Raw genomic sequence first — 27,483 nt, forward strand, 5'->3', positions numbered from 1 at the left:
CATAAACTAGTATTCATAAACTATGTATTCATAAGCTAGTTCAGCCGACTGTGGAAAACAACTTAAGGCTGCATCATAAAAAGCAGGTTACTGAATTCTCTGTCTTTCCATTAAAAGTGCAATCACACTTAGTCTCAAACCATTTAAAGGCAATACAAAAGTAAAAATTTGAAGGCTTTATAAGGCACTGGACAGACTGCACGGCGTATTGTGAGCAGTTTTGGGAACTCACATTTAACAAAGAATGTGCTGATGTTGGAGAGTGTCCAGAAGAAGATCCTGGGAATGAAAGGGTTAAGATTTGAGGAGCGAAGGATGACACTGGGCCATTTGGAAGAATGAGGGGAGATTCTCACTGAAACCTATTGAACATGGGGTGGACTTGGAAATGACGTTTCCCACGGTGGTGGAGTCTAGGACCAGAGGGAACACCCTCAGAATAGAAGGATGTTCCTTAATGACAGAGATGAGGAGGAATTTCTTTAGCCAGAGGGTGGTGAACCTGTGAAATTCATTACCACAGATGGCTGTGGAGGTTGATAGACTCTTGATTACTAAGGGCGTCAAAGATTAGGGGACAAGGCAGGAGAATGGGGTTAAGTGGGATAATAAATCAGCCAAAATGGAATGGAGCAGCAGACTCAATGGGCTGAATGGTTTAATTCTGCTCATATGTCATATGGCCTTATGGTCATTTATTCCAATAATTTGGAATGAATCTTAACTATTTGCATCTAGGCTTTGGTAATGTAAATAATTGCTTCATTAGACTACTAACTATGAATACCAGAGGTGTGCAAAGCTGAGTAAGCAGGTGGATGGGAGTATGCCCCAGTGTTGCTCTTTCACTCTTTAAATAAAAAAAAGTTTAAGGCTATGGATTCACATATAACTCACATGGTATTGTTAAGCATTCGCCTGATCTGTCCACCCAAAAGCAGTCAAAATTCCTGGCATGACCTGCTCCTGGTCCATAGTGCTCCAAACTCCCCTCCATGTATTTATTCAGACCTCTGTTATGTTGAGGTGAGTGGAACATTGGGAATCTGATGCAGGGAATAGGTAAGAGTCTCATTCATCACTGACAATTGGGCAGTCAGTGAGAATCTATGCATAATTGAACTGTGCGGTGAAGGGAATGCCTGCTGCTACAGGATTTCAAACATGTTCCACTGGATCACTGCTCTAGGCCTTTGGATATTAATCCAGTTGGTTTGATTTCAGTGGGATAATTCTTCAAATAATATGATTGAAATGGTTTCCACGTAGAACATTACTTTAAATATATCCCCTGTTGGTGCTTCAAAAGCTGCTCAATCAGCTCAATTTCACACTGAACATGGTGCAAAATAATTGGAGACATTTGGTTTGATGTATAATTTTGCATTTTCTTGAATATTCATCAAGACTATGAATAATTTGAATAGCAATCTTTCTGTCCTGTAAAGGAGTTTGACATTTATTCCTATCTCATTGTTTCCCTGCAGGGCCCTTAAGCAGTATCCTGGTAAACAAGTATGGATGCCGTCCAGTGATGATGGGGGGAGGAATATTGTGCTCCATTGGAATGATAGCTGCGTCGTTTTGCAATAATGTTCTTGGGCTTTTTATGTGTGTGGGCTGTATTACAGGTGAGTATAGTATCTGGCCACATTAGTTAAAAGGGATGTTCTTCTCACTGCTGCCAGCCAGAAGAAGGTACAGGAGGCCTTTGGTCCCACCAGGTTCAGGAATGGTAATTACCTTTCAACCATCAGGCTCCTAACCAGCTTAGATAACTTCACTTAACTCAACACCGAACTGATTCCTATGGACTCACTTTCAAGGACTGTACAACTAATGTCCTCAGTATGATTTGTTACTTTCTACTATGTTATGTTTTTTATTTGTACAGTTTGTCTTGTTTTACACATTGGTTGTTGTCAATGTTCCCTCTAAATTGGGTGGGTGTGCAGCCACACTGTAACTGAAATGCTCCCACACAGTTATTCACTGATTCTATTGCATTTCTTTGTATCTACTGTGAATGCCTGCAGGAAAGGGAATCTACTGGCATAAATATATTTTGATAATAAATTTACTATGACTTTGATTGAATGATGGCTGATAAATTTCTCCACATGATTGCTAGGGCTTTTAACAAATAATTAGCAATATCTGTTTTAATATTCAAAAGTTCCAAGTACATCCATTATCAAAGTATGACCACCATTTACGACCTTGAGAAGCGTCTCCTTACAGGCAGCTGGTGGACATCCCTCTATTCTGAGGCTGTCCCCACTGGTCCTAGACTCCTCCACTATACGAAACCTCCTCTCCACATTCACTCAAGTGAGGCCTTTCAATATTCGATGGATTTCAATCAGATCCTCCCTCATTCATCTAAACTCTAGCAAGTATAGATCTACAGCACTAATCTTTTCATTTTTGGATTAATTCTTGTGAACCTCCTATGGATTTTCTCCAATGCCAACACATCTTTTCTTAGATAAGGGGCCCAAAACAGCTTGCAATACTCCAAGTGTGCTCTGACCAATGTCTTTTAAAGCCTCAGCATTACATCCTTACTTTTGTATTCTAGTCCTCATTTGTCTTCCTCACCACTGACTCAACCTGCAACTTAGCCTTTAGGGTATCCTGCACGAGGACTCCCAAGACCCTTTGCACCTCTGATTTTTGAATTTTCTCCCCATTTAGATAATAGTCCTCAGCTTTATTCCTTCTACCAAAGTGCATGACCATGCACTTCCCTGCATTATATTCCATCACCCACTTCTTTGCCCATTCTCCCAATCTGTCCATGTCCTTCTGAAGACTCCCTGCTTCCTCAACACTACCTGCCCCTCCACCTATCGTTGTATCATCTACAAACCTGGCTACAAAGCCATCAATTCCGTCATCCAAATCAATGACATATAAAGTGAAAAGAATCAGTCCCTACACCAAACCCTGCAGAACACCACCTGTAACTGGCAAGCAACCAGAAAAGGCTGTCTTTATTCCCAATTTTTGCCACCTGCCAGTCAGTCAATGTTCTATCCATGGCTAGTAACCATGGGTTTTAACTTGTTAAGCAGCCTCATAAGCAACATTTTGTCAAAGGCCTCCTGAAAATCCAAATGAACAACATCCACCAATTCTCCTCTGTCTAACCTCCCTGTTATTTTCTCAAAGAATTTCAACAGATTTTCCCGGCAAGATTTCCTATTTAGGAAACCATGTTTATTTTGGCTTGTTTTATCATGTGCTTCCAAGTATTCTGAAACCCCAAACTTCATAATGGTCTCCAACATCTTCCTAACCATTGAAGTCAGGCTAACTGGCTTATAATTTCCTTTCTTCTGCCTCCCTCCCTTCTTAAAGAATGGATTGTCATCTGCAATTCCAGAATCTAGTAGTTCTTGAAAGATCATTACTAATGTCTCCATAATCTCTTCGGCTACCTTTTCCAGAACCCTCATCTGGTCTAGTTGACTTCTCTACCTTCAAACCTTTCAGCTTCCAAACGCCTCCTCATTAGTAGCATCTACACTCAATTCTGCCTGCTGACATTCAAACATCTGGTATACTGCTTATGTCTAACACAGTGAAGACTGACACAAAAAACTTAGTATGTTCATCTGCAATTTATTTGTCTACCATTACTACCACTCCAGTGTTATTTTCAAGTAGTCCAACATCCACTCTCTCCTCTCCTTTACTCTCTATTCAGGTTAAAATAGGTTGAGTGAATTTGGCCTTTTCTCCTTGGAGCGACGGAGGACTAAAGGTGACCTGATAGAGGTGTGTAAGGTGATGAGAGGCATTGATCATGTGGGTAGTCAGAGGCTTTTTCCCAGGGCTGAAATAGTTGCCACAAGAGGACACAGGTTTAAGGTGCTGGGGAGTAGGTACAGAGGAGATGTCAGGGGTAAGTTTTTTTACACAGAGTGTGGTGAGTGCATGGAATGGGCTGCCAACAACGGTGGTGGAAGCAGATATGATAGGGTCTTTTAAGAGACTTTTGGATAGGTACATGGATCTTAGAAAAATAGAGGGCTATGTGTAAGCCTAGTAATTTCTAAGGTAGGGACATGTTTGGCACAACATTGTGGGCTGAAGGGCCTGTATTGTGCTGTGGGTTTTCTATGTTTCTATGTCTTATATATCTTAAAAAATTGTTATCCTTCTTTATATTATTGGCTAGTTTACCTGCATATTTCATTTTTTCTTTCTTTATAGCCTTTTTTAGTTGCCTTCTGTTGGTTTTTAAAAGCTTCCCAATCCTCTAAATTCCCACCAATTTTTGCTACATTATATTGCTTCTGTGCTGTCTTTGACTTCCCTTGTCAGTCACAGTTATGTCATCCTACCTTTAAAATACCTTTTCATCCCTGGGATGTATCTATCCTGCACCTTCTGAATTGCTCCCAGAAACTCCAGCTATTGTTGTTCTACCATCATCCCTGCTAGCACCCCCTTCCAATCAACTTTGGCCATCTCCTCTGTATGCCTCTGTAATTCCCTTTACTTCACGGTAATACTGATGCATTTGACTTTAGCCTATCCCTTTCAAACTACAGGATGAATTCTATCACTGGCTCCTAAGGATTCCTTAACCTTAAACTCACCAATCAAATCTAGTCATTATGCAACACCTAATTCAGAATTGCCCTTTTCTAGTGTGCTCAACCACATGCCACTCTAAAAAGCCATCTCATAGGCATTCTACGCACCTACCAACCCAATCTAACTATTTATTGAAATCCCCCATGACTATTGCAACATTGCCATTTTAACATTCTTCTTCTAACTCCCTTTGTAATTTGTACTCCTCTTCTCCCCCCTTCCTTTTGAGCCACAGTGCCAGAGGCCTGATCACTGTGGCTTTCCTCTGTTAAGTCAGCCCCCTAACAGTATCCAAAGTATACCTGATGTTGAGGAAATGGCCACAAGAGTACTCTGCACTGGCAATCTACCCCTTTCCCCCTCCTGACAGTCACCCAATTATTTGTGTCTTGCACTTCGGGTGTAACTTCCTCCCTATATGTCCTGTATCTTTATCCCTCGGCTTCTGAAATGTTCCAGAGTTCATCCAATTCTAACTCCAATTCTTGAACGTGGTCTGAAGGAAGCTACAGCTGGATGCTCTTCGGAAAGTGTAGTCATTAGGGACACTGGAGGTCTCCATGCCCTTCCACAACCTGCAAGAAGAGCATTCTACTATCCTGCCTGGTATCTCTGCTGTCTCCAACTGTGTAATAAGATGAAAAGAAAAAATATACCAAAAAAAAGCTAACTACAATCTTTGCCTCTCCTTACTGAAGCTGCAATGAGCTCCCCACTCTAACACCAGCCCACCCACAATATGGCTGCTCCACCTCAACCTAACTTCTTTTTGTTGGCCCTTGCCAAGTGCTTCATTAAGCACAATCCATTGTCTCCTCAGGAACTGTGCTGTGCAGAAAGTCCCAACTGCCCCCACTTGCTTCCTTTTTTTAAATATTGTTTCTATTGGAGTAGGGAAAAGGAGGAAAGCCCCCATTGGACTGCTCCTTCACTGAATCAAAACAGAATTAGAAGTTAGTTAATAGAGGAGTTATTTAGTTAGTATAATTTCTCATCACCCACAAGAATGCAATGAAATTCCTTGTTTCATTGAAGTTCACATGGAAAAAGTACCTATGGTATAAAAATACAGGTGTAATTATAGCACAAAACACAAAGTTCAAAGTAACTTTATTATCAAAATACATATTATGTCATGATATACATCACTCAGTTTCTGCAGGCATACTCCAGTAAGTCCAAGAAACACAATAGAATCAACAAAAGACCACACCCAACAGGATGGACAAACAACCAACCTGCAAAAGACGACAGATTGTGCAAATACAAAAGGAGAAAAATAAATAAATAACCAATAAACGGTGCGAACATGAGATGAAGGGTCCTTGAAAATGGGTTTATAGGTTGTGGGTGAAGTTATCCGCACTGATTCAGGAGCCTGATGATCGAGAGGTAATAACAGTTTCTGACGCAAACAGGAGGAAATCTGCAGATGCTGGAAATTCAAGCAGCACACACAAAATGCTGGTGACTGTGTATCACTTTTGCCAATCAACTTTCGAGCTCTTAGCTTCATCCCTCCCCCTCCTGTCTTCTCCTATCATTTCAGATCTCCCCCTCCCACTTTCAAATCTCTTACTATCTTTTCTTTCAGTTAGTCCTGACGAAGGGTCTTGGCCCAAAACGTCGACTGTTCTTCTTCCTACAGATGCTGCCTGGTCTGCTGCATTCCACCAGCATTTTGTGTGTGTTGCAACAGTTTCTGAACCTGGTGATATGGGTCCTGAGACTCCTCTACTTTCTACCTGATGGCAGTAACGAGAAGAGAGCGTGGTGGTGGTGGATTCTGATGATGGATGCTTCTTTCCTGTGACAGCACTCCGTATAGATGTGCTCAATGGTGGGGAGGGCTTTCCAGTGATGGACTGGGCTGTATCCATTACTTTTTGTAAGCTTTTCTGTTCAAGGGTAATTGGTGTTTCCATACCAAGCCATGATACAACCAGTCAGTATACTCTCCACCACACATCAATAGAAGTTTGTCAAAGTTTTGGATGACATGCAAAATCTTAACAAACTTCTAAGTAGAGGTGGTGCTGTGCTTTCTTCATAATGGCACTTATTTGCAGGATCCAGCGCAGATCCTCTGACATGATAACAGTCAGGAATTTAAAGTTGACCTTCTCCACATCTGACCCACCAACCAACAGCTCCTTGGTCTTGCTGACTTAGAGTAAGAGGTTGGTGTTGTGGCACCAGTCAGCCAGATTTTCAATCTTTCTATATGCTGATTTGTCACCAGCTTTGACTTGGTCAATGACAGTGGTGTCCTCAACAAACTTAAATATGGCATTGGAAGTGTGCTTAGCCACACAGTCATAAGTTTAATCCAGTGAAACACAAAGCCTTGTAGTGCATCTGTGCTAATGGAGATTGTGGAGGAGATGGTGTTGCTAATCTGAACTGAAAGGAGTTTGCAAGTGAAGAAATCAACAATCCAGTTGCACAAGGAAGTTTTGAAGCCAAGGTCTTGAAGCCTATTGATTAGCTTTTAGGGGGATGATAATTTTAAATGCTAAACTGTAGTCGATGAAGAACATCTTCATTGTCCAGATGTTCCAGGTGAAGAGCCAATAAGATGACATCTGTTCTTGATCTCTTATAATGGTTGGTAAATTGGAGAGGATGAATTCATTTCTGAGGCAGCAGCTGATATGTTTTACTACCAATCTCTCAAAGCACTTCATCACAAAACAAGCAGAGTAATACAAACTGAAACAGTGCAAAAGAAACATTGAAGTGATGATAATGGAAGTGCTTGAATTAGTGGTTCAGTGGTAGCAGCACCGGGAAGGGGATGTAGAAGAGGTGGTTGGTTCAGAACTCAGGCGTCAGTGGGAAAGAAACTGTTCGAGTCTGATCATCTGAGTTTTCATGCTCCTGTGTTTTCTGCCAGGCAGTAAATGAGAGAGAGAAGGAAGAATGATATTTGAGAGAGAATAATTTGTAGGGCCATGGAAAAAGGTTATGGAATAGGGTTGACTGGTGACAACAGTTCAACGATTATATGATCCTATAACTTTTACCTCTTACTTTTCTTACTGATACTGCTTCTTACATCATTTTCATCGGTCAGTGCCATTCAGACTTTGTTGAAGGAGGTTACAATCTGTTTTTAGTTTGTCATGGAATTGTGGCATGCGAGCCACTGATTAATGAGGAAAAGGCACATGATGAAAAGAGCAAGTCATTACGGGGTAGAATGTTGAAATGTTTGCTAATGTTGAAACAAAGGACATATTGACATATTGAAGCAATAGTATTCCTGACTTAACATTTAAATAGAACAATTAATTGTGCCGAACCTTTATCTGGCAAATGGAACATTTCACCAAAAGCCAGTCAGAAAGTATACAGGGCAGCCTGATGCTGCCTGCACATAGATCCAGAAATATAACTTAACCTCCCACCTCAGTCTTACTCAGCACAAGCCACTGAGAATCAACTTCCACATCTCAATCTCACACCATTGCAACTACTTCGTAAATGCACCCTTTTATCCATTCTAATCCCACATCACACAAAACATTACAGCACTCTACAGGACTTTCGGCCCACAATATTGTGCTGAAATTTAAAACTACTATAAGGTCAATCTAATCCTTCCTTATACTTTCCTCCAATTACCTTAAAATTTGCCCTCGTGTCTAAATCATTTCCACCCTGGGAAAAAGTCTCTGACTGTGCACTCGATCTATGCCTTTTATTATCTTGTGCACTTCTATCAAGCTATCTCTCATCCTCTTTTGCTCCAATGATACTGTAAAATCCCTATCTATTAAAGAGCAAAACCTATACTCAATGCCCACTTTATTAGGTACCTCCTGCACCTAAGAGTTTGGCCACTGAGTGTATGTTCATGGTCTTCTGCTGCTGTAGCCCATCCACTTCAAAGTTCAACATGTTGTGCATTCAGAGATGCACTCCTCACACCACTGTTGTAACATGTGGTTATCAGAGTTACTGTTGCCTTCCTGTCAGATTGAACCAGTTTGGCCATTCTCCTCTGAACTCTTTCACTTAACAAGGCATTTTTGCCCAAGGAACTGCTGCAGAGTGGATTTTTAAAAAGAGGTTTTTCATACCATTCTCTGTAAACTCTATAGTCTGTTGTGTGTGAAAATCCTAGAAGATCAGCAGTTCATGAGATACTCAAACCACCCCATTTGGCACCAACATTCATTCTACAAAGTCACTTAGATCGCGTTCTTCCCCATTCTGATCTTTGGTCTGAACAACAACCGAACCTCTCGACCATGTCTGCATGCTTTGATGCACTGAGTTTCTGCCACATGATTGGCTGATTAGATATTTGCATTAATAAGTAGCTGTACAGATGCATCTAATAAAATGACCACTGAATATATATTCCTTATTTTTCCTAGGTCTTGGATTGGCTTTCAACCTTCAGCCAGCCTTAACAATGATTGGGAAGTATTTTTACAAGAAACGCCCCATTGCTAATGGAATCGCCATGGCTGGTAGCCCAGTGTTCCTGAGCACATTAGCACCTCTAAATCAGTACTTGGTCGATATCTTCAGCTGGAGAGGCAGTTTTCTTATCCTTGGTGGAATTCTGCTGAACTGCTGTGTAGCCGGATCCTTAATGAGACCCCTACAGCCTACAAAGTCCGTTGCTGTGAAAGATGCTCTAAAGAAGGATGAGAACAAAGGTGTGGCTGATGGAGTATTGCAGGGAAAGAAGGAAAAGCAAAGTGTCTTTGACATAATTAATAAGCAGCTAGATCTCAGCCTCTTCAAACATCGGGGATTTCTAATCTATCTCTTCGGCAACGTCATAATGTTTTTTGGCTTTTTTGCCCCCATTGTATTTTTGGCTCCTTATGCCAAACACATGGGAATAGATGAGTATTCTGCAGCATTCCTGCTCTCTATACTAGCTTTTGTAGACATGTTTGCAAGGCCCAGCATGGGGCTGCTTGCAAACTCTAAATGGGTTAGACCAAAGATACAGTATTTTTTTAGTTTTGCTGTCTTCTACAATGGCTTTTGTCACATCATGTGCCCGTTGGCAAGTGACTATACAGGCCTTGTGGTCTATGCAGTATTCTTTGGTTTTGCCTTTGGAATGGTGAGTGCTGTTCTTTTCGAAACACTGATGGACCTGGTTGGTGCCAAGAGGTTTTCCAGTGCAGTGGGACTGGTCACCATCGTCGAGTGCTGTCCTGTTCTTCTGGGACCACCACTTGGAGGTAGGAATCTTATACTGTGAAGTTTCCTGAAAAGTAACTGTAGTCCATTGAGTATGCCAGGTTTGTACAGTAATTTCAACAGTTATTTATTCCTAGTATTTTTAGGAAAAAAGAAACCAAAGGAAGCAATGGTGTGAAGAATCAGAATACAGGGCATAAATCATAGAAATCGAGGTTCAGAGAACAGACAAAAGGAAAATGGGAACAAATGGATATCATAATTCTTTCTTATTCTGTAAATTCAACTTAGTGGGTAAATAATCAAAGGCTGTTGTGCAGTTTTATCCACAAAGGTGTGGAGATAGTCTCTTAACACCACAGTTTCTGCAGATGCTGGAAATCCAGAGCAACACACAAAATACTTGAGGAACTGTTCGTACTCCTTGCCCTCATCCCCCACCCGCATCTTCTTTTTCTGGTTTCTTCCTCCTTCCTTTCCAGTCCTGATGAATGATCTCAACCTAAAATGTTAATTGTTTATTCTGTTATTCCAATATTATTAACTACAAGGTATTGTCTAATTATCTAATTCCAAATGAAAAATAAAAACCTGAAGATTCTGAAAACCAGAAATCTGAAAGAAATACTGTAAAATGATGTAAAATGTATGATGAATTTAGGATTTTCTTGTGAATGCTGCTTCTCTAATGCTATGACCCTCTGATGCAGATGCAAGTAAGATTTTCATTGTACCTATGCACACTGTGCATGTACTAGTACAGATGACAATAAACTTAACTTGAATTTAACTTTAACTTTGGAAATAATCAGTGGGCAGCATTTAGCAAAAGATTTTTTTTTACCTTTTAGTCTGTGGTTTTTATCAAGATTGTAAAGGAAATCTTGGAGTATAGCACAATATTGAATGCTTGTGAATTTAATAAGGCTTTCAGAGGGCATTTCAATTCAGACCTCATGGAAATATAACACCAGTAAAGTACAGTACTGTGCAAAAGTCATGGGCACCATAGATTTTTATATGCTTTCGGATGGTAACGTCTCCACAGAGGCTGTCAGAATCAGGTTTATTATCACCGGCATGTGACGTGAAATTTGTTAACTTAGCAGCAGCAGTTCAATATAGCAGAGAAAAAATAATAATAAATAAACAAGTAAATCAATTACATATATTGAATAGATTTTTAAAAATGTGCAAAAACAGAAATACTGTATATTTTTTAAAAAAGTGAGGTAGTATCCAAAGATTCAATGTTCATTTAGGGATCATATGGCAGAGGAGAAGAAGCTGTTCCTGAATTGCTGAGTGTGTACCTTCAGGCATCTGTACCTCCTACCTGATGGTAACAGTGAGAAAAGGGCATGCCCTGGGTGCTGGGGGTCCTTAATAATGGACGCTGCCTTTCTGAAACACTGCTCCCTGAAGATGTCCTGAGTACTTTGTAAGCTAGTTCCCAAGATGGAGCTAACTGTATTTACAACCTTCTTCAGCTTCTTTCGGTCCTGTGCTGTAGCCCCTCTATACCAGACAGTGATGCAGCCTGTCAGAATGCTCTCCACGGTACAACTATAGAAGTTACTGAGTGTATTTGTTGACATGCAAAATCTCTTCAAACTCCTAATGAAGTATAGCCACTGTCGTGCCTTCTTTATGACTGCATCAATATGTTGGGACCAGGTTAGATCCTCAGAGACCTTGACACCCAGGAACTTGAAGCTGCTCACTCTCTCCACTTCTGATCTCTGAGGATTGACATGAGCTCCTTTGTCTTACCCTTCCTGAAATCCACAGTCCGCTCTTTCGTCTTCCTGATGTTGAGTGCCAGGTTGTTGCTGTGGCACCATTCCACTAGTTGGCATATCTCACTCCTGTACACCCTCTCATCACCACCTCAGATTCTACCAACAATGGTTGTATCGTCAGCAAATTTATAGTTGGTATTTGAGCTATGCCTAGCCACACAGTCATGGGTATAGAGAGAGTAGAGCAGTTGGCTAAGTACACACCCGAGGTGCGTCAGTGTTGATTGTCAGCGAGGAAGATACGTTATCACCAATCCGCACAGATTGTGGTCTTCCGGTTAGGAAGTCGAGGATCCAATTGCAGAGGGAGGTACAGAGGCCCACATTCTACAACTTCTCAATCGGGATTGTGGGAATGATGGTATTAAATATGTGCAATAGTCGATGAACAGCATCCTGACATAGGTGTGTGTGTTGTCCAGGTGGTCTAAAGCCATGTGGAGAGCCATTGAGATTGCATCTGCCGTTGACCTGTTGTGGTGACAGGCAAATTGCAATGGGTTCAGGTCCTTGCTGAACCAGGAGTTCAGACTAGTCATAACCAACATCTCAAAGCGTTTCATCACTGTCAATGTGAATGCTACCGGGCGATAGTCATTAAGGCAACTCGTATTATTCTTCTTAGGCACTGGTATAATTGTTGCCTCTTTGAAGCAAGTGGGAACTTCCACCTGTAGCAGTGAGAGGTTGAAAATGTCCTTGAATACTCCTGCTAGTTGGTTGGCACAGGTTTTCAAAGCCTTACCAGGTACTTCATCGGGACCTTCCGCCTTGTAGGGTTCACTTTCTTTAAAGACAATCTAACATCGGCCTCTGAGACAGAGATCACAGGGTTATCAGGTGCAGCAGGGATCTTCACAGCTGTAGTTATATTCTCCCTTTCAACACAGGCATAGTAGGTATTGAGTTCATCTGATAGTGAAGCATGACTGCCATTCATGCTATTGGGTTTCACTTTGTAGGAAGTAATGTCTTGAGATCCTGCCAGAGTTGCCATGCATCCAATGTTGCCTCCAACCTGGTTTGAAATTGTCTCTTCGTCCTTGAAGTAGCCCTCCGCAAATCATAACTGGTTTTCTGGTACAGGCCTGGGTCGCCAGACTTGAATGCCACGGATCTCGCCCTCAACAGATGACGCACCTCCTAGTTCATCCACGGCTTTTGGTTTGGGAATGTACAGTGAGTCTTTGTAGGCGCACACTCATCCACACAGGTTTTAATGAAGTTGGTAACAACTGCATTATACCCATCCAGGTTCAAAGATGAATCCCTGAATACAGTCCAGTCTACAAATTCAAAGCAGTCCTGTAGGCACTCCTGTGCTTCCCTTGTCCATACCTCCTTGGTCTTCACTACTGGTGCTGCAGTTTTCCATCTCTGCTGATACTCAGGGAGTAGAAGTACAGCCAGGTGATCAGACTTCCCGAAGTGAGGGCGTGGAATAGCACGGTAGGCATACTTGATGGTGGTGTAACAACAGTCTGGTGTTTTGTTTCCTCTGGTATTGCAAGTGATCTGTTGATGGTAGTTTTCTCAGTGATTTTTTTTCCAGACTGTCCTGGTTAAAATCTTCCAAAACAATGGTGAAGGCGTTAGGGTGCGCTGTTTTGTGCATGTTGATCCCATTGCTCAGATCATCCAAAGCCTGATTGCCACTGGCCTGAGGTGGAATGTAAACTGCTACGAAAATGACCCCAGAGAACTTCCGTGGGTAGGTATTCCAGGTCTGGTGAGCAGAATTGTGACAGCACTGATATATTTGTGCACCAAGAAGAGTTGATCATGAGGCATACTCCTCCACCTCCGAGTTTGAGAGGCTCTATAGATCAATCCTGACGGTGTATAGTAAATCTGTTGAAATCAAGACAGCCAAAGTCTGCAGAAGAACTGTGGCAAATTCTCCAAGATGCTTGGAAAAACCTACCAATTTTCTTATAAAACGGCATGATGGTGTAACCCAAGAGAATTGATGCAGTTTTGATTCAAAGGATAGTCACACCAATTATTGATTTAATTTAGTTTTTTACTGTTTACTACTCCTTATAGTATCTTTTTGATATTTAGAAACTTTTCATTATTTTGAAAGCATCTTCACTTTACATATTTTTTATATGTGCCTAAGACTTTTGCACAGTACAGTATGTTCTCAGAAATGCATCCAGAGCAGGTACCTCTTATTAAAATACATGGAATGGAATGTAGCTCAGATAATCTACTGACATGAAATTAATGTGTGTTCACATGATTTACTATCTTCTCTCTGTGATATGGATCTTCAGCTCTGACCCAAGATAACATTTTTCTAAAACAGAGGTCCCCAACCTTGGGTTCATAGACCCCTTGGTTAATGGTGGGGGTCCAATTTGTAAAAAAGGTTGGGAACCCCTGTTCTAAAAGATGAAGCTTCTCTGGTATCATTTTACCCCCAAGTCTTAAAATGTTGTTCTACCTGGGAAGGTTTATAGTTTAATCTATAGTTTCACAAATTATTTTTTCCAAAAAAGAAATGCACACTTGGGACAGTGGCACAATTAGTGTGAAAATAGGCATTGCTTTGCTGATACGTACTGTTGACTCCCATACTACCACCACAAATGAAATATTCAGTACATCCTGTCCATCAGAATAATTTTACCAGTCACTTTTTCTTCCTCATTTCCCCCATAACCCTGCAACCTGCTCTTTTTCACTTGTCAACTACATAAACAAGTAGTAATTTTCAGTGGCTAGTTAACTGAGTTTGGGAAATGGGAGAAGATTGAAGCACCTTGGGAAAAACAAAGCGGTAACAGGGAGAATGTACATACTCCACACACAACAGAGGCCTGAGCTGGTGAGGCAGCAACACTAAGTAGGTTTGTCATTGAGTCTGTATATACATATGACAATAGTATTGCGATCACTTGAGTTGTGTTTGAAGTTCTCCAAAGGGGTTGGTACTCAGATGGCTGTAGAGGCCAATCCGGGATCCATACCGATGATGTTAGGGTGGATTCCCTCATGGGGAGAATGACTGGGTGTGACTTTGGTTAATATGGGGAGGCTGATGCGTGGGCGGTCAACACATGGTCCTTGACAGATCGGGTCAGGGTCCAATGGAATGGAATGCAAATTACTGGGGACCCTTTCCTGCCCTGCTGCAGCTTTCCTCCACCTTTGTTGCCATTGTGATGCGTCATCATCTTCAGCTAGCTCCGCGGGAGAGAGAACATCTAGGATGGGTTTGGAATATCCAGCGTGATAGTTTTGTTTAAATGGCTTCCAGCTACCAGTGCTTTCAAGAGCAAAATTATAACAAGGTTCATGTAACACAAGAATCTTCTTTGTGTTACTCATACCATAATTTTTATCTTCTTGTAATAGTGACATTTTATCATTAATGTTACTTTTCATAGTTTTAGCTGATGAGATAGATAGAAACCCAAATTAGAAAATGAATCTTTTTCTCAAGCTTGATGCATACTTCTGCACTTTGAAAGATAATGCAGTCATTTGGAAATCAAATCTGTAACTGGCCCTGCAGAGTGAGCTGATGCTTCAACTGGGATTTTAGCTTAAAGCAGCTTTGAAAAGCGAATCTTCAAAATGAAAGAAAAACTTGCACTTACATGGCACCTTCCATGGCATCAATACACCCCAAACAGGTCTTCCATTTAAGAAACCACAGTGCAGGTCTGCCTTGGTTTTTAAATGCCAGCTGATGGACAGTCTGTACTTATAAACCAGCATTTAGAAGACCCGCAGGATGGACAGGGATGGATTTTCCAACTGCTGTGTGCCTGCAAACATTTTCTGTGAGTGGGAATGGGGTAATTTTGCATACCTTCCCTCCTCAAAACCTCTGGGACCTGGATAGTGATAAGCAGAGCAGGGAGCTTTGAGCAGGCTCACTCACACACTGTGATGGGCTGGCTGCAATTCTTCCAGTGCCTGCTTGTTCTCCCATCGCAGCTGTTTGTCTATTTCCCATTTTTAACAGTTCAGCTGATGAACAGTCCTCAGGAATAGAATCCTGTTATAACCTAAGGATTTTCTGTGTAGCCACTGTTGAAGGAAACAGTGCAAACTTTCACCATTAACCCAAGACCTCTAGTTCTAATCTCACCCAAACTCAGTGGGGAAAAAACATACTTGCATTTACCCTATCTATACCCCTCGTTATTTGGTCATATAAACCAGCATGCAAGTATTCTCCAACAGCTCAGCATTCCCCATGCACCTTATCTCCAACAGTTCAGCAATCCCCACGTCATCAACAGTCATCTGCATCATCTTCTTAAGCTGGAATGAGATTATATTATGTTAACTGGTGGCAAGTACAAGTTTACATTCAAGTTGATGTGCAAATGACATTGAACCATGCACGCGGTTATAGCTAAACAGAAATGTCTCCCTCCCGGCCAAGGTGCAAAACACAGTCAAGCACAGCACCCAGTATAAATACCGTAGCTACACAGGTACATAGTCACAAAAATAATGGCAGCAGAATATTAGCAGTATAAACTTATCTTCCCCTTGCTTTCCAGTGTTTTGGTACTTCCAAGTCTTAATGATGCCTTCTGAAAGCTAAGAATGCAAAATGGAATGGTGCATTAAAACTATAACATACTACATTATTACCAGCTGGTGGTAAAACTGTACCATAACACAATAACATCAGTCGGCAGTAAAACTGTACCCTACTACATCACCACCAGCCGGAGGTAAAACTGTACCATAGAAACATAGAAAACCTACAGCACAATACATGCCCTTCGCTCACAAAGTTATGCCGAACATGTTCCTACCTTAGAAATTACTAGGGTTACCCATAGCCGTCTATTTTTCTAAGCTCCATGTACCTATTCAAAAGTCTTTTTAAAAACCCTATCGTATCTGCCTCCACCACTGTTGCCGGCAGCCCATTCCACGCACTCACCACTCTCTGTGTAAAAACTTATCCCTGACATCTCCTCTGTATCTGCTCCCCAGCACCTTAAACCTGTGCCTCTTGTGGCAACCATTTCAGCCTTGGGAAAAAGCCTCTGACTATCCACACGATCAATGCCTCTCATCATCTTGTCACATCTTGTCTCTATCAGGTCCCACTCCGTCGCACCAAGGAGAAAAAGCCAAGTTCACTCAAGCTTTTCTCATAAGGCATGCTCCCCAGTCCAGGCAACATCCTTGTAAACCTCTACACCCTTTCTATGGCTTCCACATCCTTCCTGTAGTGAAGCAACCAGAACTGAGCACAGTACTCCAGGTAGGGTCTGACTAGGGTCCTATATAGCTGCAACATTACCTCTCAGCTCCTAAATTCAATTCCATGATTGATGCAAGCCAATACACCATATACCTTCTTAACCAGCGTTACACGGGCATGGCAGTGGATGAACCCAAGTGCAGAACATGGGCACGGAGGCAGAATCAGGAGGCGTTATTGGCGTAGCGAGCATGGAATCGGTATCCAGGAGTGATGCTAGACTTAGAACTGGCAGTCCTAAGAGCCATGAAATGAGGTTACTCACACCAGAGTCGACCAATGAACTGGCATTCCTTGTTGTATTTCCAGGGTTTTATCCTGCAGTTATCCTGGGAAGCAGGTGTGTGTAATTTGCTGAATTGGGAACGATTGGAAAACAGGCAAGGGGGTTAGGGCCCCCTCGGAACTCACGTTTCTCCACCTTCACAAATAACTGGTTTTCCCACAGTCTCTGGAGGACTTGACAGACATGGTGAACGTGGTTTTGGGGGGTGCTAGAAAATATCAGGATATCATCGAGGTAAACGAATACGAAGCATTTAATAAAGTCCCTCAGTACGTCATTAATGAGGGCTTGATAAATGGCGGGAGCACTGGTGAGGCCAAACGACATGACCAAATATTTGAAGTGGCCTGGGGTGTATTAAAGGCTGTCTTCCACTCCTTCCCCTCCCTCACCCTGACTAGATGGTAGGCATTACGAAGGTCCAGCTTTGAGAAAATGGTGGCTCCATGCAGTGGTTCAAAAGCCGAACTAATGAGGGGTAGAGCGTACTTACTCTTAACTGTCATACTGTTTAGGCCTCTGTAATCAATACAAGGATGAAGCAACTCATCCTTCCTTTCTACAAAGAAACAACCAGCACCTACTGGGGAAGATGAAGGTTTGATAATGCCCACTGTGAGGGAATGGCTGATGTACTTCTCCATGGCCCCTCTCTCCGGTCAGGATAGGTTAAAAAGGCGACTGGTGGGTAGCGAGGCCCCGGGGAGAAGGTCGATGGCCCAATCATATGGTCAGTGCGGAGGCAGGGAAAGAGCCCGTTGTTTACTGAATACTGGTCCCAGGTCATGGCATTCTGTGGGGACTCGGGACAAATCGAGGGGTTCCGGGACAGGTGGGGTCGCGGTAGCTTCCCTGGTAGATGGGGCTGATGGCAGACAGTTGGCGTGGCAAGACTGGCTCCATTTGGCTATGCTCCCGGTTGACCAGTCAATGTGGGGATTGTGTTGGGTCAGCCATGGATAGCCTACAACTACCGGGGCTTGAGGTGAACGAATGTGACTGAATCATACCTCCTCCCAACTGTTGTCGGATAGGATTAAGATCAGGGTTGGCGTACAGTGGGTCACCCGAGCCAGCAATTTTCCATCCAGAGCCTGGGCCTCCAGTGGTGTAATTAGCGGCACACGAGGTATTCCAGCCTGGGAGGCTATGTCCTCGTCCAGCAGATTGCCCTTGGCTCCGGAATCCACCAAAGCGGATCGGGACAGAGACTGTCGTTGGTAATTCACGGTAGCCGGGATCTGCATCCGAGTCTGGGGGGTGAAGGGAGTGTCGTCCGGCTCACCAGGGCCCCCTTTTTCACTGGTGCCCTCTATTTTGACCGCTGAGGGAAGGTCTCCCAGAAATGTCCTGGCTGGCCACAATAGAAACAATCGCCAGCTCCCCACCTCCAAAGCCATTCGGCCAGAGAGAGCTGGTTCTGTCCCAGCTGCTTCGGTTCCTCCCCCAGGGTGGTGGGGACGGTCAGAGCAGGAGCTACACTTGGAGTGGCTGGGGAAGGGAGGCTGGCTGGGACTGATAAAGTGGACCGTGGGCTTCCCCAAGGAGTGGGGTGACTGGTTCTTTCTCTCAGCTGCTCTTGAAGTTGATTATCCAATCTAGTGGCTAGCGAGATCAGACAGTCCGTGTCATCCCTCGCTGCCAGTTCATCTTTTATCGTGTCTGAGAGGCCCTGTTAAAACAACTCCTATAGGACCTTGTCATTCCATCCTTAGTCTTTGACTAAGGTTGGAAACTCAATGGAATACCTTGCTATGGTTCGCGAACCCTGACAAAGAGTCAGCAAGCGTTTAGCGGCATCCTTACCGCAAATGGGTTGTTCGAAGACCTTCCTCATTTCAGCAACAAAGGAGGGGGGAGGAACAAACCTCTGGTCAGCTATCCCATATCACAGTTGCCCAAGCCAAGGCATCCCCTTGTAACAGCCCCATAATTTATGCAATCCTGAATTTATCTGAAGTGCAGGTACATGGCTGTTGCTCAAAGACCAGACAGCATTATAACAGGAAGGTCCAGCACCTCCCTAGGTCCCCAACTAGGGATCAGGGTTGGGGATGTATGGCTCTCAAGGGGACTGTGTTGTTGATCCCAGGGGTGACACCATCCCAAGCCGTACAGTTTGGGTAATCGGGATTCTTGGAGGGGACGGAGAAAGGGAAGCAGAAACTCGGTCCACCTGCTCACTGACCTTCCGTACATTCGTGGGCAGCATCCAAAGGTTTTCCATGACCCCCGTAAGTAGTTGTTCGTGGGCACACAGTAGGTAGCCCAGACTGGCGAGGGCCTGTTGTACAGGATCCATGTCCGCTGGGTTCATTATGGCCAGTTCATTCTGTTACACAGGCGTGGCAGTGAACAGACCCAAGTGCAGAACACAGGCATGGAGGCGGAGGCAGAGGCAGAGTCAGGAGGTATTCCTGACATAGCAAGCATGGAATCAGTATCCAGCAGCAATGCTAGACTTAGAATTGGCAGTCCTAAGAAGCATGCAACATGGGTACTCACACCAGAATCAACCAACAAAATGGCAGTTACTTGTTGTGTTTCCAGGGTTTTATCCTGCAGTTACTGATGGGAAGCAGTTGTGTGTAATTTGTGAACTGGGAACGATTGGAAATCAGGCAAGGGGGTTAGGGCCCAATTAAACTGGGAACTGGGAACGATTGGAAATCAAGCAAGGGGGTTAGGGCCCAATTAAAGAGGTAATGGGGAATTGCCAGATGGGACCATGACACACAGAGTCAATCTGTGCAGCAGCTTTGAGTGTCCTATGTACTCGGACCCCAAGATCCCTTTGATCCTCCACACTGCCAAGAATCTTACCATTGATACTATATTCTGCCATCATATTTGACCTACCAAAATGAACCACCTCACACTTATCTGGGCTGAACACCATCTGCCACTTCTCAGCCCAGTTTTGCATCCTATCAATGTGTCGCTGTAACCTCTGACAGCCCTCCACACTATCCACAACACCTCCAACCTTTGTGTCATCAGCAAATTTACTATCCATCCCTCCACTTCCTCATCCAGGTCATTTATTAAAATCATGAAGAGTAAGGGTCCCAGAACAGATCTCTGAGGCACTCCACTGGTCACTAAACTTCATGCAGAATATGACCCGTCTACAACCACTCTTTGCCTTCTGTGAGCAAGCCAGTTCTAGATCCACAAAGCAATGTCCCCTTGAATCCCATGCCTCCTGACTTTCTCAATAAGCCTTGCATGGGGTACCTTCTCAAATGCCTTGCTGAACTCCATATACACTACATCTACTGCTCTTCCTTCATCAATGTGTTCAGTCACATCTTCAAAAAATTCAGTCGGGCTCGTAAGGCACGACCTGCCCTTTACAAAACGATGCTGTCTACTCCTAATTATCCTAGTCACACTTGATAGGTCCTATTCTTTCACGTCTTATACTCTTGCTCTTCACATACTTGTAGAATGCCTTGGTGTTTTCCTTAATCCTGCCCGCCAAGGCCTTCTCATTGCCCTTTCTGGCTCTCCCAATTTCCTTCTTAAGCTCCTTTCTGTTAACCTTATAATCTTCTAGATCTCTCACATTACCCAGCTCTCTGAACCTTTTGTAAGCTTTTCTTTTCTTCTTGACTAGACTTTCTACAACCTTTGTACACCACAGTTCCTGTACCATACCATAACTTCCCTGTCTCATTGGAACGTACCTATACAGAACTCCACACAAATATCCCCTGAACATTTGCCACATTTCTTCCGTACCTTTCCCTGAGAACATCTGTTCCCAATTTAAGCTTCCAAGTTTCTGCCTGATAGCCTCATAATTCCCCTTACTCCAATTAAACGCTTTTCTAACTTGTCTGTTCCTATCTCTCTCCAATGCTATTGTAAAGAAGATAGAATTATGATCACTATCTCCAAAATGCTCTCCCACTGAGAGATCTGACACCTGACCAGGTTCATTTCCCAATACCAAATCAAGTACAACCTCTCCTCTTGTTGGCTTATCTACATATTGTGTCAAGGAACCTTCCTGGACACACCTTAAAAACTCCACCCATCTAAACCCCTTGTTCTAGGGAGATGCCAATTGATATTTGGAAAATTAAAATCTCCCACCGCAACAACTCTATTATTATTACACCTTTCCAGTATCTGTTTCCCTATCTGCTCCTCGATATCCCTGTTACTATTGGGCAGCCTATTAAAAACACCCAGTAGAGTTATTAACCCCTTCCTGTTCCTAACCTCCACCCACAGAGACTCCATAGACAATCCTTCCGTGACGTCCACCTTTTCTGCAGCCGTGACACTATCTCTGATCAACAGTGCCACGCCCCCACCTCTTTTGCCTCCCTCCCTGGCCTTTCTGAAACATCTACAACCCGGCACTTAAAGTAACCATTCCTGTCCCTGAGCCACCCAAGTCTCTGTAATGGCCACAACATCGTAGCTCCAAGTACTGATCCACGCTCTAAGCTCATCCACTTTGTTCACAACACTCCTTGTGTTAAAATAGACACATCTCAAACTTTCAGTCTGAGTGCTTTATTACCTGCCTATCCTCCCTCACAAACTGTCTCCACGTTTTCTCTATTTGTGAGCCAACTGCCCCAGTAGCCTTAGCAAACTCCCCGCCAGGATATTGGTCCCCCTGGGATTCAAGTGCAACCCGTCCTTTTTGTACAGGTCACACCTGCCCCAAAAGAGTTCCCAATGATCCAGAAATCTGAATCCCGGACCCCTGCTCCAATCCCTCAGCCACGCATTTATCCTGCACCTCATTCTATTCCTATTCTCACTGTTGCGTGGCACAGGAGGTAATCCCGAGATTACTACCTTTGCGGTCCTGCTTCTCAACTTCCTTCCCAACTCCCTGTAGTCTGCTTTCAGGACCTCATCCCTTTTCCTACCTATGTCATTGGTACCAATATGTACCACGACCTCTGGCTGTTCTCCCTCCCACTGCAGGATATCGTGGACACGATCTGAAACATCCCGGACCCTAGCACCTGGGAGGCAAACTATCATCCGAGTTTCTTTCCTGCGTCCACAAAATCGCCTGTCTGACCCCTAACTATACAGTCCCCTATCACTACTGCTTTCCTCTTCCTTTCCCTACCCTTCTGAGCCACCGGGCCAGACTCTGTGCCAGAGGCATGGCCACTGTCGCTTCCCCCAGGTAGGCTGTCCCCCACCAAAAGTACCAAACAGGAGTACTTATTGTTAAGGGGTACAGCCACAGGGGTACTCTCTAGTGCCCGACTCTTCCCCTTCTCTCTCCTGACTGATACCCACTTGTCTGTCTCCCGTGACCCTGGTGTGACCACCTGCCTGTAACTCCTCCCTATCACCTCCTTGCTCTCCCTGACTAGATGAAGGTCATCGATCTGCAACTCCAGTTCCCTAACGTGGTCCCTTAGGAGCTGCAGCTCGACACACCGGGTGCAGATATGGCCATCCGGGAGGCTGGGAGACTCCAGAACTTCTCACATCTGACACTGAGCACAGAACACGGCCTCATACACATTCCTCCTTTCTGCAATTAACACAGGTAAACCTACCTCGCCTCATCCCGTTATCGCCTAAGCCTGTTGAGCCAAAGCCCTGTCACTCTGCAGCCTCTCACTCCACTGCCCACTCCGAAGCTGCCCACTGGACATGGCGGTCTTCTTCTTAAACTTTTGCGCTCTACTGGCTGACGTCATGCCTCTGCACATTCTTGCCTTGCTTTACCCCATGTAGTAAAGTGCATTCTCTCCAAAAGTCCTTAGCTGTTCCACTCGCAGCCTTCTTGCTTCGAATCTGTATCTGCTTAGGAGATGTCATAGGATCTATAGAAGTGAGGCAAATCAACTTACTGGGCCATGTTCAGATTACAGAGGATGAGGTGTTTGCTATCCTGAGGCAAATTAGGGTGAATAAATCCCCAGGGCATGATAAGGTGTTACCTTGGGCGGCAAGTGCAGAAATTGCTGGGGCCCATACAGAGATATCCTTAGTGACAGGAGAGGTACCAGAGGATTGGAGGAAAGCCAATGTTGTTCCTCTGTTGAAAAAAGACTCTAAAAATAAACTGTGAAATTAAAGGCCATTGAGTCTGACATGAGTCTGTGGGAAAGTTTTTGGAAGGTATTCTAAGGGACTGGATATATGAGTATTTGGATAGACGTGGACTGATTAGGGATAGTCAGCATGGCTTTGTGTGTGGTAGATCATGACTAACCAGTCTTATAGAGTTACCAGGAAAATGGATGAAGGCAAGACAATTGATGTTATCCACTTGGACTTTAGCAAGGTATTTGACAAGGTCCCACATGGGAGTTTGGTCAAGGAGGTTCAATCGCTCAGCATTCAAGATGAGATAGAAAATTGGATTAGACATTGGCTTTGTGTGAGAAGCCAGAGAGTGGTAGTAGAAGGTTGCCTCTCTGACTGGAGGCCTGAGACAAGTTGCCAGGTTTGGTGCTGGGTCCATTGTTGTTCGTCATCTACAGTGCCTCTAAAAAATATTCATCCCCCCGGAAGTTTTCATATTTTATTGTTTTACAACATTAAATCACAGATTTAATTTGGCTTTTTTGACACTGATCAACTGAAAAAGACTCTATCATGTTGAAGTGGAAACAGGTCTCTACAAAATGATCTAAATTAATTACAAGTATAAATCACAAAATAATTGATTGTGTAAATATTCACCTTCTTTAATACAACACACCAAATTATTACCAGTGCTGCCAATTGACTTTAGAAGTCACATTATCAGCTAAATGGAGTTCACCTGAGTGCAGTCAAGGTGTTTCAATTGATTGTGGTAAAAATACACCTGTGTCTGGAAGGTCCAACTACTGGCATCCTGGCAACTACCCCATGAATACAAAAGAACACTCCAAGCAACTCTGTAAAAAAGTTATTGAAAAGCACAAGTCAGGAGATGAATAAAAGAAAATTTCCAAGTCACTGAATATCTCTTGGAATGCAGTTAAGTTAATCATCAAGAAATGGAAAGCATATGCCAGAACTGTAAATCTGCCTAGAGCAGGCAATCCTCAAAAACTGAATGATTGTGCAAGAAGGGGCTAGTGAGAGAGTCCACTAAGAGACCTGTGATAACTCTGGGGGAGTTACAAGCTTCTGTGGCTGTGATGGGAGAGACTGTGCATACAACTGTTGTCTGGGTTGCAGTTTTATAGGAGAGCAGCAAAGAGAAGACCACTGCTGAAAAAACTCACATGAAATCTCGGCTTGAATTCGCCAGAAGGCATATAGGAGACTCTGGAGTCAGCTGGAAGAATGCTGTATTGTCTGATAAATCCAAAATTGAGCTGTTTGGCTATCAGACTAACACTATGTTTAATGCTGCACATCATTAAAAACTCGCCATCCCTACCATGAAGCATGCAGCACTGCATCAGGCCCTGGAAGGCTTGTGAAGGTCGTGGGTAAAATGAATGTAGCAACGTGCAGGGAAATCCTGGAGGAAAACTGATGCAGTCTGCAAGAGAACTTGCACTTTGGAGAGGATTTGTTTTCCAGCAAGACAATGACCCCAAGCATAAAGCCAAAGCTACACAGGAGTGGCTTAAAAACAACAAAGATAATGTCCTGGAGTGGCCAAGTCACAGTCCAGACCTCAATCCAACTGGGAATTTGTGGCTGGACTTGAAAAGGGCTGTTCACTCATTATCCCCGTGCAATCTGACAGAGCTTGAGTAGTTTTGTAAAGCGGAAAGGGGAAGAATTATAGTGTCCAGATGTGCAAAGCTGACAGAGACCGATCCACACAGCCTCAAGGTTTGAATTGCTGCCAAAGGTACATCTAACTAAATACTGACTAGAAGGAATTGAATACTTATGCAATCAATTATTTTGTGTTTTATATTTTTAATTAATTTAGATCACTTTGAGATCTGTTTTCACTTTGACATAGAAGAGTCCTTTACTGTTGATCAGTGTCAAAAAGCCAAATTAAATCCACACTGATTCAATGTTGTAAAACAATAAAACATGGAAACTTCCAAGGGGTATATCAATGATCTGGATGATGATGTGGTTAACCAGCTTAACAAAATAGTTCATGACGCCAAGATTGGGGGTGTAGTGCACAGTGAGGAAGCCCATCATGGCTTGCAGGAGGACCTGCATCAGCTGGTAAAATGGCAGCTGGATTTTAATGCAGTCAACTGTGGGGTATTGCACTTTGGTATGACCAACCAAGGTAGGTCTTACACAATGAATGGTAGGGCACTGAGAAGTGTGGTAGAACAAAGGGATCTGGGAATACAGGTACATAATTAATTGAAAATGGTGTCACAGGTAGATAGGGTCATAAAGAAAGCTTTTGGCATATTGACCTTCATAAATCAAAGTATTGAGTGCAGGAGATGGGGTGTTATGGTTGAATCATATAAGAAGTTGGTGAGGCCTAATTTGGAGTGTTTTGTGCAGTTTTGGTCACCTAACTACAGGAAAGATGTAAGCAAGGTGGAAAGAGTGCAGAGAATATTTACAAGGATGTTGCTGGGTCTGGAGGACCTGAAGTATAAGGAAAGACTGAATAAAGTAGGACATTATTCCATAGAATATAGAAGATTGAAAGGAAATTTGTCAGAGGTATACAAAATAATGAATGGTATAGATAGGGCAATAACAAGGCTTTTTCCAGTGAGGTCATGGTTTAAGGGTGAAACAAGAAAAATTTAAGGGAACATGAGGGGAAGCTTCTTCACACAGAGGGTCATGAGAGTGTGGAATGAGATGCCAGCATTAATGGAGCATGTGAGCTCAATTTCAACTTATAGGAGAAATTTAGATAGGCACATGGACAGTATGGTCCCAGTGTAGGTTGATGGGACTAGGCAGTTTAAATAGTTTCAGCATGGACTAGATGGGCTGAAGGGCCTGTTTCTGTGCTGTACTTCTCTGATCCTGCGACACCTCCACTTTACTAGAGGGTTGCATAGATATGGCATTTCACCAAAAACGTTGACAAATTTCTATACACGTACAGTGAAGATTATCCTGACTGGTTGTATCATGTTAAAACCAATGCTTGGCATAGAAAAGTCTGCAGAAAGAGATGGCACAGCCCAGTCCATCCCAGTCAAAGCCCTCCCACCCATTGAGCACATTCACACGGAGCACTGTCACAAAAAAGCAGAATCCATCATCGAGGACCCCTACCACCCAGCTCTTCCTGCAACTGCAATCAAATAGGTTACACAGAGGCCTCAGGCTCCACACCACCAGCTTTGGGAACAGTTATTACTCTGCAATCATCAGTCTCCTGAACCAGTGTGGATAACCACTCTGCACCGATTCTACAACCTGCAGACTCACTTTCAACAACACTTACAACATGTTCTCAGTATTATTTTTATTTGCAGTTTGTCTTCTTTTACACAGTGGCTGTTTGTTAGTCTTCATTTTTGTAAATTTCTGTTATATTTATTTTGTTCTTTTAACTGCAAGGAAAATGAATCACAAGGTAATGCATGGTAACATATACTTTAATAGATTTACTTTAAATCTTAAAGAAGCAATGTCAGGGCTGTGTTCTGGAATGACATATAGTCAGTGGCCACTTTATTAGGTAATGAAGAGCCCATTGAATGCATGTGCATGATCTGCTGCTGCTGTAGCCCATCCACTTTAAGGTTCGATGTATTCTGCTTTCAGAGATATTCTTCTCCACACCACTGTTGTAACTTGTGGTTATTTGAGTTACTATCACCTTCCTGTCAGCTTGAATCAGTCTGGCCTTTCTCCTCGGATTGGCATTAACCCACAGAACTGCTGCTTACTAGATTTTTTTTTTTTGTCTTTCCCACCATTATTTGCAAACTAGAGACTGTTGTGTGCAAAAGAAAATCCCAGGAGATTAGCAGTTTCTGAAATATTCAAACCACCCTATCTGGCATCAACACAGTCTAAGTCATTTAGATCACATTTCTGCCCCTGTTTGATGTGAACAACAACTGAACCTCTTGACCATGTCTGCATGCTTTTATCCATTGAGTTGTTGCCACATGATTAGCTGATTATTTGCATTAAGTAGGTGTACAGGTGTACCTAATAAAGTGGTCATGGACTGTAGGCCAGACTATGTAGGAATGGCTGATTTATTTGTTAGCGAGACATTTGTGAACTAGGTAAAGTAAGTGAAGTACAGGTACAATGAAAACCTGCTTGCAGTGGCATCAATCGGAATTGATAACGGTTTGGTTTGGCAGCTGCTGTATGAGACTGCTGAGGGTTCTGGACACATCTCAACATCATGGAAACCAGCTTCCCCTCCATGGAGACTGTCCATATGTCTCAGTACAGCAGCCCAGCATAATCAAAGTCCCCTTCTAGCCCACACTCTCTCTTCTCGCCCCTCCCATCAG

The 27,483-nt window shown here is 43.2% G+C and overlaps 1 protein-coding gene across 3 annotated transcripts in view; it reads left to right on the top strand.

The window, feature by feature from the left end:
- LOC140734571 (monocarboxylate transporter 2-like) overlaps window positions 1-27,483 on the top strand; it is a 232,884-nt gene that overhangs the window by 174,842 nt on the left and 30,559 nt on the right. For all 3 annotated transcript variants that reach the window (XM_073058725.1, XM_073058727.1, XM_073058726.1), the window contains 2 exons: window positions 1,488-1,631; window positions 8,994-9,821. In XM_073058725.1, coding sequence (XP_072914826.1) covers window positions 1,488-1,631; window positions 8,994-9,821 — 972 coding nt within the window. The remainder of the gene's footprint in view (window positions 1-1,487; window positions 1,632-8,993; window positions 9,822-27,483) is intronic.

The sequence above is a fragment of the Hemitrygon akajei genome, chromosome 10, assembly GCF_048418815.1.
Source record: "Hemitrygon akajei chromosome 10, sHemAka1.3, whole genome shotgun sequence".
Classification (NCBI taxonomy): domain Eukaryota; kingdom Metazoa; phylum Chordata; class Chondrichthyes; order Myliobatiformes; family Dasyatidae; genus Hemitrygon; species Hemitrygon akajei.